Genomic DNA, 16693 nt, shown 5'->3' on the forward strand with positions numbered 1-16693 from the left:
ACTTGTTTTCAAGTTAAAATGTGGTTAGCTTTGAGTTACTGATGTCATCATGCTTTAGGGCTCAACTCCCAACCCCAGCTCTCTAGAAGCAGAACATCTGAGTCAGAAATGGATGCACATTGTCTCCAATGCACACAAAGGTACATCTATGTGCACGCATTCTAAGGCACCACAGAGCACAAAACCTGCCATTTCACATGCAACGGCTACTGAGGTTTATGGATAACATACCATTTATGAAACAACTGTGGTTTTTTTTGAAACCAGAAACAATTGTTTTCTGAAACAATTATGTTTTTCTGAAACCAAAACAGTAAACACACAGCTGGCTCTTAAGTGCATGGAGGACAGATTATTGCTGGGCAAATAAACACACAGGAGGTGAACAGTCTTCACTCATATAAAACAGAGGAGACAGTGGTGTTCACCAAATGATCCTTGATTGGAGAATAGAGATTATTCAAGCATACCCCTATTCTCATCATCCGTGAAACCTTGCAAGCTTTTGTGATACCTTGGGCTTCAAGCAACACCTTTTTAATAGGCCAGTGGTAGATTAGCATAATAAGCTTTAAAATCAAGAAAGTTCAGCAGTCGAGAAAAGTCTTGGGAAACTCAAAAGCTGTTACAATACAGTGGTACCTCAGGTTAAGTACTTAATTCGTTCCGGAGGTCCGTACTTAACCTGAAACTGTTCTTAACCTAAGACACCACTTTAGCTAATGGGGCCTCCTGCTGCCGCCGCGCCGCCGGAGCACGATTTCTGTTCTCATCCTGAAGCAAAGTTCTTAACCCGAGGTACTATTTCTGGGTTAGCAGAGTCTGTAACCTGAAGCGTATGTAACCTGAAGCGTATGTAACCTGAAGCGTATGTAACCCAAGGTACCACTGTATTGGCCCCAGTGCTTTTTTCCTGGGGGGACGCATACCCCTAAACATTTTGTGAAACTAAGTTTGGCATCATTGAGGGGCAGTATTTCAATATGTGGGGGGAAATGAGAATACCCCTAAACATTTTTTTAGAAAAAAAGAGCACTGATTTGCCCCTTTTTAAAAAAGTTATTATCTGAATCATTTTAAAATTCAGGGGTCAGCAAACTTTTTCAGCAGGGGGCTGATCCACCTTCCTTCAGACCTTGTGGGGGTCCGGACTATATTTTGTTGGGGGGAGGAATGAACGAATTCCTATGCCCCACAAAAAAACAGAGATGCATTTTAAATAAAAGCATACATCCTACTCATGTAAAAATACATTTGGACCGTCTGCGGGCCGGATTTAGAAGGCAATTAGGCCGGATCCGGCCCCTGGGCCTTAGTTTGCCTACCCATGTTTTAGATCTTAATCCAGGGGTTGGCAACCTAAGGCCCATGGGTCACAAGCAGTCCATGGGGGTCATTTAACCAGCCCATGGACCCCGCCGCCTGCTCGGGGACCCCCACCGCCCGCTCAGTCAGCTCCTGTGCGCCGCGCTAAACCGGCACGGAGCAGAGCGCGGACCGCCTTCCGCAATGCTGGCCGGCTTCCCATTGGCTGCAGGAAGCTCCTGCAGCCAATGGGAAGCTGCACACGCCTCCTCCACGCCGGTAGAAGCGCTGGAAAGAGCATTTGCGCATGCATGCATGCATGGGCACACACACACTCTGGCCCACTGCAGCGTCTGCAGGACCGTGAACCAGCCCAAGCCATAAAAACTTTGCCGACTCCTGTCTTAATCAGCCTTCCTTTGAAACCATCATGGTAACTGCACTTGTATCTAATTATAGAAATTATGGTACAGGAGCCCACAACTTTCTAGCATTTGTAATTAGAAATGTTCGCAGAAAGAAGAAGTACTTACTCTCAAAGAGGATCGAGAACCGCTTGCCTATATCGCTGGCGGTGAGTCAATAGAATTTCCCAGGTTGAACAGTGCAGTGGGGACCAAGCAGACTTGGCAACACACAGCAACAAAAGTTGGTCAACTAGTTTCAACTGGAGCCTTTTCAGGGTATGTGAAACTGAATGTGGAAGTCCAACTCTCAAATGATAACTATGATCTAGAGTGCGCTGTCTGAAGTGTCTTGCAATTTTTAAAAACCATTTCCTCTTTTTCTGCTACTTTATGGGGGAGGTTAGACTTGTATGGTTAGACTCAGCGGTGGAGCAAGCGGATCGGGCGCCTGGGGTGGTGCCGCCCGGCATTTTGTCATCCCCCTCAGTGGTGACACCCAGGTAGACCTGCCCCTACCGCACCCCCCTTCTTCCGCCCCTGGTTAGACTTGAATTAACTTTTCAATGAATGGCTTAATATGAGCATAACTCTGATATTATTAGTATTGGATATTGTTCACTGACCGGTTGGTATGTTTTATGCTCCTTTAAATGAACTGCAGTTGTTGAATTGGTAATTGCAATATATTATAATTATGGGTACTGTATTTAAATTGTCCATCCTATAAACCACTTTGGACACAAAGTTTCAGGGGAAATACAATATACAAATAAATAGTACTTCTGTGGGTTTTCTGGATGACCAAAACTAAGGCCAGGTCCCTCCAAAAAGCAGCTCATGGTTCAAAGTTGACACATGATATAACTAAATGTTGAGTTGGAAGTTTATTCCACAAGGGTCATTATATAGTTTCCAGTTGCAGGATAGTTTCATGCTTTTGATTCTATATGTTTGGTGACTTCATTGGGCTTTTGCAGCTAGGCTTGCCAGATGTCATGTACAGTATATGAAATAAGAACTTTTCTTGGTAAATTTGTACATGTGTTCTTAATAATATAGCCCAAGAGCCTGCCCAACCTATTCTTCAAGCAAGACATTAATCTTCACAACACCCTTACATAAGACTAAGGTTCCATTAGCAATAGGCATGGATAGATGATGCAACTGGTACGAACTCAGAAAGCTTTTTTTAAAGTCAAGGCAACTCAAGCCCCGCTAGTGCTCCATATCCGTGCAACCTCATAATTGGTTGGTTCTCCTTGGTGGGTTCTAAATCTGCAGTTGACCAACAGAGAGCCTGCAGTAAAGCTTTGGCAAACTACAAAAAGTCAGCTTACATTAGAGACAATGGTTGTGCAAACATGGATTCACACAGCCAGCGCATGTGGTGATTTTCCAGAAACTTAACACCTTTAAATAAGTTCCCACATTTTGTTTGTGCTGCTGGCAAAGGATGAAATTTCAGTTGATTTGGACTATCATGACAGTCAACTAAGTCTGGCAAAAAGCAGCTCTTTGAGTCTGCTCTAGAGTATATGCATTTACATGCCTACTCAGAAGTAGTCACACAGTTAAGCGGGTGCAGGATTGTAGCATAAGTGTGATTGAGTAATCTGCTGTAAGAGGTGCTGTTTGCATTTTTTAAAATGTCAAAAGTGGAAAACAATTTACATCACTCTTCAGGGTCGTTGTTTTTTTGTTGACAATACAAAAAAAAAGGGTGCTGGAGAGTCATACTACAGTGTACAGTCCTGGTGTTGCTTGCAAGGGCCCAGGCAACGATGCGTAAGATATTTTCAAAAGGAACCTGGATTTTGATTCAAACTCGCTGTATGGGCAAATCTATACCATACATTTAAAGCACATGACTTTCACCCAATAATCCTAGGTGGTATGTAAATCACTCTGGAAGCCTTTTCGGTTGACAAGCAGGGTTTCTCAAACTTGGGTCTCTAGATGTTTTTTGGACCACAACTCCTGTTAAGTTGTGGGCGAACATAGCAGACGACACAGCGATTTCTCCAGAGCAGCTCTTTACTTGTAAGCTGGACAGAACTGAACAGCAAACAGCTCAGCCGGCCTGCTTTTATAGGCAGCCGGCTGTCAACATTGTAGCAACAACAACCCAGGGTTTCCCGCCTAAAATAACTGATGTGGACCTGAGTGAAAACTATCTACAGTATCCCCCTGCTGGCCCAGGGTGAGAACTTCAGTACATAACAACTCCCATCATCCCTAGCTAGCAGAACCAATGATCAGGGATGATGGGAACTGTAGTCCAAAAAGAGCTGAAGACCCAAGTTTGAGAAACCCTGCTGTAAATAAATAAAAACAAATAAGGGAATTGTAGGTCTATGGCTCCAGCTACCAGGAATGTTTGGGGTAAGTCATACGCACTAAATGTGTGCTGAATGTGCTTTAAATGTATGGTGTGAATCAGTCACTAGGGCTATCAATTCTCCCTTCCCCTTTCTTTCTTTGTTGTACTTATATTCCACGCTTCCTCCAAGGAGCTCCGGGTGGCGTGCATTTGTCTTTTTGTGCACCATTTTATTCTCACAATCCTGCAAAGTAGGTTAGGCTGAGAGATGGCGACTAGCCCAAGGTCACCCAAGCAAAAGCTTCTTAGCTGAGATGAGCCTGGGTCTCATCCTACTCTGTCACACCAATACAGGTGCAGGGACCCCAAATTGCATAAGTCCTAGCCAGCATGGCCAACAGTCACAGGTATTGGGAGGTGTTGTCCAACAACATCTGGAGGACCACAGGCTTCCCATCCTCACTCCAACCACTATTCCACCCCACTGACTTTTAATCAGGGGATCTGTGCTTTTAACAGCTGCACAGCAGGCAGAAATTCAGCACATGGAAATGCTTCTTAGAGGCTTCTTAGGGACGCGGGTGGTACTGTGGGTTAAACCATAGAGCCTAGGACTTGCCGATCAGAAGGTCAGCGGTTCAAATCCCTGCGACGGGGTGAGCTCCCGTTGCTCAGGCCCAGTTCCTGCCAACCTAGCAGTTCGAAAGCACGTCAAAGTGCAAGTAGATAAATAGGTATCGCTCCAGCGGGAAGGTAAACGGCGTTTCCGTGCGCTGCTCCGGTTTGCCAGAAGCGGCTTAGTCATGCTGACCACATGACCCGGAAGCTGTACGCTGGCTCCCTCAGCCAATAAAGCGAGATGAGCGCTGCAACCCCAGAGTCGGTCACGCCTGGACCTAATGGTCAGGGGTCCCTTTACCTTTACCTTTACCTTTAGAAGCTTCCTTGTGGAAGCTCCTAGCACTCAGTATTTCCACCGTTAAAATAAAATCTAACTCCAAAATACAGAAAAGCCTCCATGTGTTTGTTCTTTAACTAATATGTTGACTCACGATATTACTCCCTAAAACACGAGCCAGACCATAAAAAGCACTTACCATTCACCAGCATCTACAGGGTTCTCACTTGCTGCAAAGAGCAGGACACCTCCTCTTAAATGAGACGGTTCCTTTATTTTGCAGACGGAAGTTGGCACAACCACAAAGGAGGGAGAAGGTGGCCGATTTCACCAGCATAACTGAGACATTTGTGTTGTCACTTTCCTTCTTGCTCAACCCATCTTTCTGTTGTGGGCTCAGCCAGAACAGCATGCTACAGCCACTCACGTTATTTTAACTGTTTGTCCTACAGATCTCTGGGAAAGGCATTGGTTGCCTTGGGACATTTAATGCAAGATTAAAATTGGCTGCACAAAACACAGTTGGTTTTCACTTTTACTTGGGAGAAGCCATATTTCCGGGAATATAAAGTATCAGCAAATGTTTTGCTGTTGAATGGGAGACCAATAGTACGGCCTACATTGAGCCATTTCACAAATGTGGAACAAGCTCAAAGGTCAGCCTGCAGTAAAAATTGTTTATGGAATGGTTTGCAAATAGAAATGTGATTGTGTTAGCAAGATTATTGTGGCTACCTAGAATGCAAACCAGCAGCAAAGGGTTTTTTGGTCTTCAGTCTAGGTTAGTCAGAGGCAACTATAAAAAGCCACTGCCATTCCATTAAGCAAGCATGTAAATATATCTACCCACTTTCTTTTCTGCCAAATTCTGCTGAGATTATCTGTATATTGATTAGCCATTGTTAACTGGCTTTTTTAAAAAAACAAATAGTTGTCTGTATTCCAAGTAACATCCTACAAAGGAAGAGGATCTGCTATGTATTTTCAGGATCACATTTCTAAGAACAGTTGCCTCTTTTCTGAACCCAACCCCACATTCATGGGGAGCAGCACTTAACAGTACAGAAACTACAAGATTATAGTAGTTTATATTTCATCCTGTGTAAGTGTACTGCCAGTGTACTGCCAAAAACACAGCACATTGTTTTGTTTATCCAATACAATTGCTCTTTTGTGTGTGCAAAGTGCTTCTTAGATATGTCTTTGAATATTTGGAAATATCAACTCACAGCTGCTTTTTAATCACTTGAAGGACATATGAATAAAAACCAATTACCGGTAATAGTGGTGTGCCGCCACCGCAAAATTTGGTCTTTTATTTGTAGTGTTTGGAAGCAACCCAGCCTCTTTTGGATCTGTACTGTATCATTCCAATTTGTAATTCAGGTCCAATTCTGAACTGTTAAATCCAAAGCTGTTTCACTCTTTTTGAATATAAAAACAACTACAGTGGTATCTCAGGTTACATACGCTTCAGGTTACAGACTCCGCTAACCCAGAAATAGTACCTCGGGTTAAGAACTTTGCTTCAGGATGAGAACAGAAAGGCCCCATTAGCTAAAGTGGTGCTTCAGGTTAAGAACAGTTTCAGGTTAAGAACGGACCTCCGGAACGAATTAAGTACTTAACCCAAGGTACCACTGTATAACCTTTTCCCCTTTTCACCTAAGTGAATGAAATTTTCAGGCAAAAGAGGCCTTCCAGAGTAAATTAAGACTGCCCAGAATGGGATGCAAATAGCAGCCATGGTGACCCTTCCTAAGAGGATACATTCTGCCAAAGAAAGATTGGTAGGGGAGAGCCACTGTACCTCTTAGCACTCTTATTTCCCACATCCAGCCAGGCAGGTGACTTCAGATGTGTAGTATTGGAAATAATTTCTGCCTCTATAAAATTGTATGGGCTTTTCTCTAAACTCACTCCTTTCTTTACTCTCCACCTTCTGTTCTGGGTTTCCTTAAGGCTCCCATTTTCCAGCCTGCTGCCTATTCGGAGCCTGCCCATCAAACACTTTTACCATTGTATCTGACTCTTGGTCTTTTAGTTTCCTGTAAGCTCTAGGATCTCTTTTAACTTCCTTATCTTTTTGCCCTTACATTAAGTTCTTAGGCCTATTGTGGCATTCACCACCAAAACCTTCACTTTCATGAACTTAAAATATTTTTGCAAACATGTTTTTCGGTCTTTGAAATGAGAATGCCTGTGGATATTCTATAAGGCACTGCAACAATCCAACCATTAGAGAGCAAATACTATTACCATGATGCTTCAGCATGCAAGAGATTAGTAATCCAAGGATGGAAAGAAGAAACTGACTGACAGCTGGCATAGTAATACCACTAAGTTCTCCAGCTCATATTTGATAGATGAAGCATGGATTAACAGTCACAGCATGTATTTGGCAATCAGATTTGACCTCTGCCATCTATGGCATCCTCTGCAGTGTTTCCTGATGGTGGTATGGCAGCCCTTTGCCATGGTTTTGTCCCACTTTGCACAACTAGTAGGAGGAATAGTGTCTTTCCATTTGCCTATTATCTCCATTAAAAAAACTAACCAACCCCCAAGGAAAGAGCCCTCACCACCCAGAAAATTCAAGCTTGATCAATCCCACGTGCAATTAAATCAGACAAAAGTGTTGCTCCATTATGAAACAGCTTTTATTTTAAGGTCTATACTTAAGTCAGTTCAGCAGCATTATATTCACAAACAAATGGATTAGTGCCGAGAGTCCTAGCATTACGCATTACCCTGAATGTAGAAGTGCAGTGGTCCGAAGTGGCCAGGCCTGTCCATGGCAACTCTAGAAAAGTCAGAAATCCACAGGCAAACATACTATCTTAAGGAAGTACCCAAAGCTGTGCTTCTGGGTAAGATAGGTCTTCTTCCAACATCTTGCTCACAAGCCACAGTTGTTGTTTGTAACTAGTCTAATACAGTATGGCTGATAGTACTCCCAATTTCAGCTGCTACATTCCCACCCCCCCTCCATCCCAGGCCTATAACAACAAACAACCCACTAGGCCAAGTGCTTGACATCTCCCCACCCCCAACTTTCTCTTGGAGGAAAAAAGATGAAGGTGCCGAACAAAGCACGAATATGCTCCTGCGTTGTCTGTCAAAGGCAAAATTGTGCCCGTCAGTAATGTGCTAGCATTAATCCTTTCCCACGGCCGTAGGGATTTCCCCACCACTCTTGCAAAACAGATGCAGTTAAATGGGACACACCCTTCGTTTAACTAAAATGCGATCCTCAGGTGGTCCAAGTGTTCCAACCCAGCTCCAGCCTCTGGAATAAAGCAATAGCTCCCAAAAAACACACCGCGATGAAAGATTCAAGATTTCAGCAGCGGGTGCTATTCCAGCAGCGCAGCGGTAAAGAACCCGTTGCAAAGGGGTAGAACAATAAAGGCAAAGTTAGATTTGACTTGGAACATTGTGATGATTCACATGAAAGTCTGATTTGACTTGCACATGGCAAAAGGCTACATTTCAGATTCCAGTGTTAAACACTGCACCCAATATGAACAGGTGGTGCTTCTGGCAATAAGATGCCAGTAATAACTGAAATATCGGTCCCAAATTCAGACAGGAACAGCTGTGAGTTTAATTGTCTTGCACCAAGTAGATGTGCTTAAGCTTTAAGCAATTTACTTTCCAATCTTAAAAGGGTAAAGGAAAGCTGGCAAGATCACAGGTAGCTGCAGAAAGCATGGAAAGCAAACACAAGTTAAATCCTTTATCATTACGTCATGCTAGAGAGAGATGTCACAAGTGAACCATGTTTCCAGAGGCAATGGAAACTCCATGGGCATGTCTTATCAAGCCTCGCTAGCACTCACTGGGAACCCAAATCCCACAATATTCTCACCAATTAGTACCATACCAAAGGCTGTATGCTGTCGAAGGATGGATGAGTCGCTATGCTGGCAATATGTGCCTACAGGCTGCATGGCAGAAGTAGAGTAATATTTCTGAGCTCAAACTTCTGGTTCCCACTGGCTACATTTCCCCCCTAAGGCTAGTGTTATTTGCATGACTTGAGTCAACAGTATTATTCGATAGATTTAGGAAGGGGAAGGAAGTTACAGTGCTCACACACTATCCAGTATTGTCTGATAATGGAATCCTTCCTGCAACAGTAATGGTACTGATTTGTGATACTACTGCCCACAGTAGGAAGATCTTCATCTTTGTAAATGAATGGATTAGCTTTCTGGATTGGAAGTCTTTTTTCTCCCCCCCCCCCCTCACCATATTCCTTTAAACCTAGCAGGACAAAAAACAACACAGAGAGAGCAAGATCACAGACCTAGGAAAATACAATCCTTCGGACCTTGCACCTGCAAAGTGACTCATACCTGAGACAGGTGTGTGAAAGGTCTCAGCCACAAGCAGTACTTGCACTGATCCTTCCCTCTTGCCATCATGCTTAAGCATCTCCCCCAGCAACTTAAGTCTATTTTAGGATAAGGCTTTACAATAAATTCCATTGCACATAAAGCTCCAGTGCCATCATAAATAAGAAAAATAACTCTACATCCTTCTGAAGTGTTACACTAGTCCGCTACATAGTTTTTATGTAAAGTAAGAGCCTCAGAGCAGAAGTCATTACTCTAACTAGCTGCTCCTTCAAACAGTCAAGTCTGCTGCCTGCACTGAGTGTCGTGTCCAAGTCGGCCATTCCAGCTAATAGCGGTGAAGGCAGGTCAGCTCCTTTAGCCCAGAGACTGCGTGGATGCATTTTGCTTGCAGTGTAGTTATCATGGGTCTGACTTGCAGGGGACAGTTCTCCGCTTGGAGCTGTAGAAGTCTGGAAAAGAGCAGAAGGACAAATTGAGCATGCCAGCCAAGGGAGTGTCCGTGTGAGTGCCTGGGAGATATTCATTCATGCCCAAGAGCAGTCTGCTCAGAGACTGCAAGGCAATCACCAGCCAAGATCCTGGAGTTCCCAACACAACCGTAACTGCGCAATTCTATGAATGTTTACCCAGAAGTTCCATGGTATTCAAGTGAGCTTACTTCAAGGTCGCACTTTACAACTTGAGAGTCATGTACACGAAGGAGTGGCCTTGCCAGCCCATGGTTTAAGACAGGCTTCCTCAAGCTCAGCCCTCCATATGTTTTTGGCCTACAACTCCCATGATCCCTAGCTAGCAGGACCAGTGGTCAGGGATGGTGGGAATTGTAGTCTCAAAACATCTGGAGGGCCGAGGTTGAGGAAGCCTGGTTTAAGATTTGCAGGACAGACTGTGCTGGTGGTTGGTGCAACGCTCTCAATCATGGCAGCTTAGCTGTGGAATTCCCTCCTAGCAGATATTTCCATGTCCTGTTATTGGTTTTTCACTTGTCAGCTGAAGACCACCAATATGACTACTGGTTGCATTCTGCTGGATTCTTTGCTATTGAAGTTTTAAGAGATAGTTACTAAACGTGACTGTTCGGTTTAAACTTCTATAGCTATGTGTTCAATTTTATTTTAAAGGTTCGACTGCATCCTGGGAACCTTCAGGATGAAGGTTTGGTTTAAAATATAATTTTATTTTTTTAAGGGGGGGCGTATAAGAAAACTTCCTCTTAAACTGATGACAAGACAATCAAAATTCCCAAAATCAAATTCCAGTTTTGAGCTCAGGTTCAGAATTCAACTGGTGAATTTGAAACAAATGCAATTTCACAAAAGTGAAATCCACATCCAGGGCAGCTTTGGCCATTACTGGTAATTCTACCCTCCTCTCTGCAAATGTAAACACGGAAGACAAACAAAGCTGGTAGCTCCTTACCTTTGATAGTTGTCTGCTTTCGCTTGGAAGACTTGCGAGCCTCAAAGCCCACTTGCGTTGGCCTGTCTGTCTTTGTGTGCATCTTGAGAAGCACTGGGGAGGAGCTCAAGCTCTTTTCACCGGCACAACTGTTTTCCTTTGTGGGGCTCAGCAGATCTTGAGAAGGCAACCTGTTTAGATGAGAGACCTTTTCCCATTTATAGTCCCCTTCAAGTGGAGTTTCCGATTCAAAGTCAAAGTTCCACTTCTGCTGAGCCTCCTCCAGCTGGGCCTTCATTAAGGACTGGAAGTCCTTTTGAAGCTGGTCATGATCGACTGGTCCAAAGAGGTTTCTGCAAAGCTTCCTGCTGCAGGGAGACCGAAGGAGGTTGCCCTTAGACAGAGGCATGTTTCCAGCTAGGAGAAATACAAGCGACATGTTTTAAGGAAAGTTACAGGCCACCTATAACAGTTATAAGTTAACAATAAAACTTATAAATCAATTCAGCAAGTAAAATAAATTGATTTTTTTTAAAAAATGCCATGGCAAAGCTAATTTTACTAGGTCAAAAGCTTGGCAAAAATATCAGAATTGACAGCACAATGAAAGGCCTTCAAGGTGGAAGCAAGACCAGCTTCCAGGGGAGGAAATGTTGTAGCTTGGTTCCAATACAGAAGAGACCCTGTCCCAAGTCACTGACCAACCACACCTCCTAATGGCGGCAAGACCAGCAGCAAGGCCTAATCAAAAGAACTCAACAGCATAATGTTTATATATTGTTAACAGTTAATTGTTATTAATTTTTAGTGTTATGTTTCAGCAAGTATATGTCTTATTATGTACTGTTACTGTGTTACTATATTTTCCATAAACTGCTTCGAGCGCAGATTTACTTGTGAAAAATGCAGTACATATAGAAAAGGACCACGGCAATTTTTAATGAAGTGAGAATCGAGCAGACTGAGTGAAGTGGTGCATGTGCGATTGTGTATGTGGTGGTTGAGTGCTTAGAATAGTTCCTGTGTAGAGTGAATGTATAGGTGACTGTTATTGTTGGCATCAGAGTTGTCTTGAGAGACAATAAAGTACACCTCCAGGGCTGAAGCCATGACACTATCAAGCTTTTTTGGTTAACAGTTAGGAATTTTTAACTGTTAAGTAAAGTGACTAAGAATGCCTAATTATGTACATTGTTTAGATATATATTTGGTGGTGGTTGTTGTTTAGTGGTTTAGTCGTGGCCAACTCTTCGTGACCCCATGGACCAGAGCACGCCAGGCACTCCTGTCTTCCACTGCCTCCCGCAATTTGGTCAAACTCATGCTGGTAGCTTCAAGAACACTATCCAAATGAAGAATTATGGTGGTGGTGGTGATTAGGAATATTGTTTACTTTTGAATAAGGAATTTGTATTGTATTCGATTCCTTTTTGTTGGGAGATTTCAGCTGACATTAAGAAGTAGCAAATAAATTGAATATATAAACCAGCAATTGAATATATAAACCAACAAGTTGGGCCCAACGGTTTTAACAGGCCTTACCTTTGAAAGAACTGAGCAACATAAAACTAGGGATGGAATCTGTAGGGAAATTCTCAGCCAGGAGAACATCATTCAGATGACGTTTGAAACGGCTAAGGATTCCTCTGAGTAACTGCCAACGTCACCAAGAAAGCTGCTCTTTGCACTGTACACACAAGCCTCATCATCCCCACCCTTTGAACCACAGCCTTCAACCAAGAAGCTACCCAATAGCTACATGTAGTAGAGCTCCTTGGAGATTAAAAAGGGGTTGCAAGCCAAGATCTAGTTGGCGGTGTTCCATTTTTAGTACTCCCTTTCTCCCACATAATTATTTCCATGCAGTCATCCATCAGACAACTCTTGTTAAATTAGGAAAGCATTGCCACAGCAGTTATCATTGGGCACACTGAACACACTCAAGGAGGCAGTCCCATGTTTTCCATGAACAGCATTTGCAGTTTTATGGTTGGCCTAACGTGAAGCAGAATCTTCCACATCAGATCTTTCCACTATTTATTGATCCCCTCTAGACAATTGGATGCAGGTGAACTGCGTTGCATAAAAGTGTCTGTTTTGTCAGTTTGTACGCACTCATTCCAAATGATAGTTTCTGTACAGAATCTTGATTGTGTTGGTTGTTAGTTATGCTTTTAAATACAGTGGTACCTTGGTTTAAGAACAGCTTAGTTTATGAACAACTTGGATAAAAGAGCGCTGCAAACCCAGAAGTAGGTGTTTTGGTTTGTGAACTTTGCCTTGCAAGCAGAACATGTTGAGTGTGTCTCCTTTGTAAATTGAGTCCCCCGCTGCTATGGGAAAGCACGCCTTGGTTTAAGAATGCCTTGGTTTAAGAACAGATTTCCGGAATGGATTAAATTCATAAACCAAGGTACGGCTATACTGATATGAGACCTAATAAAGGAGCATAGGAGCACCCTGAAGGAATAGTCCACATTTGCCCAAATCTGGACGATTCAGAAGGACAGAGTCAGAACCCAATCTTTATATAGAAAACACACCCTCAGTTGTCTTGGTACAGTCCTAGGATGTCCAAGTACCTCTTTTAAAAAGCATGTGGCTGCACTGGAAGACCTTGAGTTCAGTACAGTATACTGTATTGCAAAACCTGCAATCCTAAACACACTTCCTAGGGCTACGGTCCTCAACATGGCACCTGGGCACTACAGCACCTTCAGACCCAAGCCCTCACCCCCACTCTAAAATGTGTTGGGGGTTTTTTAATTGAGGGGGGTTGGGGAAGTTGCCTCCTTTTTCTGTGCTTTATTTTGGGAGGGAGGGTGTAGATGTTTTGCCTGTTTGGGAGAGGCTTCTGAGCATTACCAGTTCTTCTGTGAAATGGGTGTTTTTTGTTGCCAAGAATTGTTTTAGATCTCCAGCCTTGAAAAGCTGGGGAGCAAGCTGCATTGAATGCAGTGTGACTTTCTCTCATGTTAACGTGCATGAAAGATTGCACTGTTCATGTACTTTTAGCACTGAATGTGGCCAAACACCACCTGCTGTGCATATGCAGTGTAGAACTAGCTACAATTTACGAGAAAATGTTAAGTCACCAGCTGCTAATGGACTTGGGCATCACGGACTGTTCAGGATTCAACACACACACACATACACACAGATCTGTACAGCTGAGTTGGGGTTCCTGGCTTCATCAAATCTGATGCCTTTGGCCCACATAATCTTAGCATTTTGACCTTTGCCCTGCCCCCCTTTCATCCATCCATATTGCAGACAAAGCTGATCTCAAGGCCATCAAGGGAGACAGAGTTTCCATCAATACAAGGCCCTCCCACACCATCATAACACATTTTCTCTAGTGCTGAATGGCATTAGTGAGAGACAGAATGCAGCCAAATAATGACCCATCTTGACATCACACTGTAGATCAATTTAAGCATCTTGTGTGAAGTCACCTCTAAGGTTTACTGTGCATACACACATTTGGGTTTATAAGGTTTGGGTTACCAGGATGCTTAAGTGGACTGTGTTTTGTCTAGAGAGTATATTTCCAGACCACCACCACCTACACTGGCCAATGTGTTTGCAAGGCTGCCTTTCCTCCAGTGTTCAGGCTTGGGAAGAGGCAAAGAGGTTAAAAATAGCAGCAGCCTTCATGCTCTCTTTATAAACAGCTATGCTGAATGACATCATTGAGAGGTTTAGGCATACCAGAACAAGTCCTGGCAGGTAGCGTGGCTGCCGAGGGCAGGCCTCAACTTGATATCTTGTTAAGTTGCCACTTCAGGCCACTGGAGCAGAGTGCCCACAAGGCACCTTTAGTTCCCTCAGCTGCTCACCCTGCAAAAGTTGGTGCCATGCAAGTTCTGAACTGCTTCTTCCTCTTGCTGAAAGAGAAGAGTCAAGGCTACTTCTGTGACCACAATAACTGCAGCAGCCTTAAACACACTGAGTTTTAAATCTTTATTTCATTTAATTATTATAACATGGAATATATGCACTAAAGTATACAGAATATACAGTATAAGATACTACATTGATAAAATTCCCGTTTTCCATTCTGTGTCTATCTCATTCTATTGTGACTTCCCTCCACCACAGCTCGACTTCCTTTGATATATATTGAACTAGTCATTGTGCTATATATATTGGTTCCCTTGGCTCTCAAAACCCTCTTGCAATAATTTTTTCACACCTTTACAAAGTTAGTCCATGCATATCAATAAATTCGTTTTGGAGCGATGTTTTGTCATATATTCTTCTAAGCAATTCCATTCCTTCTTAAGTTTTTGATTCGAGTGAAGTCTAATGGCTGCTGTCATTTTAGCCAATTCTATGAATTCACATAGTTTGTTAACTAATCCTCTATTGAGGGAACAGTGTCCCCTTTCCAGTCTTAAACACAGTGGATTGCATGCAGGCAAACAATTCACTCGCATCACAGGAAAGTGCCACCACGTCTCTAGCAAAACCACCACAAAAGGTTCAAAGAGCAACTTTTGCAGTGGGTTGTCAAATTGAATGCTATGCACATTGGTTCATGCATACACACACACAAACACACCATAGCTGTCAACCTTCCCTTTTTGGTGGGAAATTCCCTTATTCTAGTGCCGTTTCCTACTGCTTCGTGCTGCTATCCCGGATTGTTAGACTGTCCCCGGGACAGGTATGGCTGCTGATCCCTTATTTTCAAGGCTGCTGATCCCTTATTTTCAAATCTGAAAGTTGACAGCTATGACACACACACACACACACACACACAGTCAGCTAGAGGCTAGAAATCAACTCATACAATCCAATGTTTTAAAATGCTTTTCTTGCAGCAACTGCACCCCCAAGGTCCTGAAAGTCAACCCTGAATGTTAATTTTCAAAGATCTTTCTTATTCACTTCTTACTTGAGATCACAGCTAGAGTTGCTCTGTTGCCATTGCACAGGCGCTACCTTAGACAGCTGCTGGAAAGGACCAGGCAGTTTGCTCGATTCTGCATTTGGGATGGAGGCTGCAGCTACAAAATCACTGTCTAACAGCTGCTGAAGGCCCATATTTAGCCTACCCAAATCAGCAGTGTCTTCACTTTCTGACAGCAGCTTTTCAGACAGCAGTCCTTCCCAGCCTTAGGTGGAGGTGCCAGGAAGGGATCCAGAGACCTTCTGCAGACAATACACACTCTCTTTCAGAGGGGCTTGCGCATAAGTCGGCCACCTTACTAAACACAGCGCCGCATTCTAGTATTTCCTATTTATCCTGCAAACATGCTTTGGTGGTTGCCGGTTAAGAGCCAGCCAATCACAATGTAGGTCACCACTGTTGTTGAAACAGTAGCTTAAAAACCCTGCGCGTAGTTCAGATGAGCGTCTCTCGCAGTTGCAAAACAATCCCGACCGCTTGGTGGCCTGTCTCGCTGGCGATCAGCTGCTCCGCCTGCCGGGCACAGGGTGAGCTCAGGGAGCTCGGGCTCCTTCGGCCCCCAAGGCTGGAGCAAAGCAAACAGGACTTGCTTATCGTAATAGGAGGAGCCCAGGAGGTGTGCGAGACGCTCGCGGCGCTCGCCCCGGGATTACGTCATCTGGCACCACAGCAGCTGCGTCACGTGCCGCGCTGTGGGGGAGGGAGGGGGGAGGGAAGTTGCGAAATCGCGCTTGCCACACAGACCTAGTTCTGCCACAGGCAGGGAAACAAACACGGCCCCCAGACAACTTACTACGGCCCCGCCTCGCCGCCCCCTCCAACAAGCATCCGGCGGATTGGGGGCCGGTTTCAAGGCGCTTCCTTCCACCTACCCCCCCCCAAAAAGAGAAAAAGAGGGGGGTGAGAACCACAGCAGTTGGCAAAAGCTCATAATTGGAGATTTGGGCTCAAAAAGGCGAGGGGGGCGGAAATCCCACCCCAATAAGCTGTTTCGGGGGCCCCCCGCGCCTTTTAGGAGGGAAAAAGTGGCTGGAAACGCACAGCAGTTCGCAAAATCGGGCTTCGTCTGCTCAAGCCGCGTAAACG

General features: G+C 44.1%; 2 protein-coding genes and 1 long non-coding RNA gene across 7 annotated transcripts in view; all 3 read right to left on the reverse strand.

Moving 5' to 3' along the window:
• The window catches only part of RAB44 (RAB44, member RAS oncogene family), a 32163-nt gene extending 25951 nt beyond the window's left edge, over positions 1-6212 (reverse strand). Inside the window, exon 1 of one of the 2 annotated variants that reach the window (XM_083617913.1) lies at positions 5130-6212. The gene's annotated coding sequence lies outside the window, so the exon portion shown is untranslated. Of the gene's footprint in view, positions 1-1838; positions 2025-5129 lie in introns of those variants that run through there. The other variant, XM_083617912.1, reaches the window with a different exon arrangement.
• A 1360-nt stretch (positions 6213-7572) lies between these two features.
• CDKN1A (cyclin dependent kinase inhibitor 1A) overlaps positions 7573-16693 on the reverse strand; it is a 10882-nt gene continuing 1761 nt past the window's right edge. For all 4 annotated transcript variants that reach the window (XM_083617936.1, XM_083617935.1, XM_083617937.1 and 1 more), the window contains exons 2-3: positions 10714-11109; positions 7573-9743 (exon numbers count right to left, since the gene is read on the reverse strand). In XM_083617936.1, coding sequence (XP_083474062.1) covers positions 9694-9743; positions 10714-11101 — 438 coding nt within the window. In that variant the 5' untranslated portion in view covers positions 11102-11109 and the 3' untranslated portion in view covers positions 7573-9693. The remainder of the gene's footprint in view (positions 9744-10713; positions 11110-16693) is intronic.
• On the reverse strand, positions 14642-15481 carry LOC310764319. The gene is made up of 2 exons (XR_014549120.1): positions 15447-15481; positions 14642-15413 (listed from the first exon to the last, which is right to left on the reverse strand). It is a non-coding gene; the product is annotated as an uncharacterized lncRNA (long non-coding RNA).

This window comes from Podarcis filfolensis (genome assembly GCF_964270895.1).
Source record: "Podarcis filfolensis genome assembly, chromosome: 6".
Taxonomy (NCBI): domain Eukaryota; kingdom Metazoa; phylum Chordata; class Lepidosauria; order Squamata; family Lacertidae; genus Podarcis; species Podarcis filfolensis.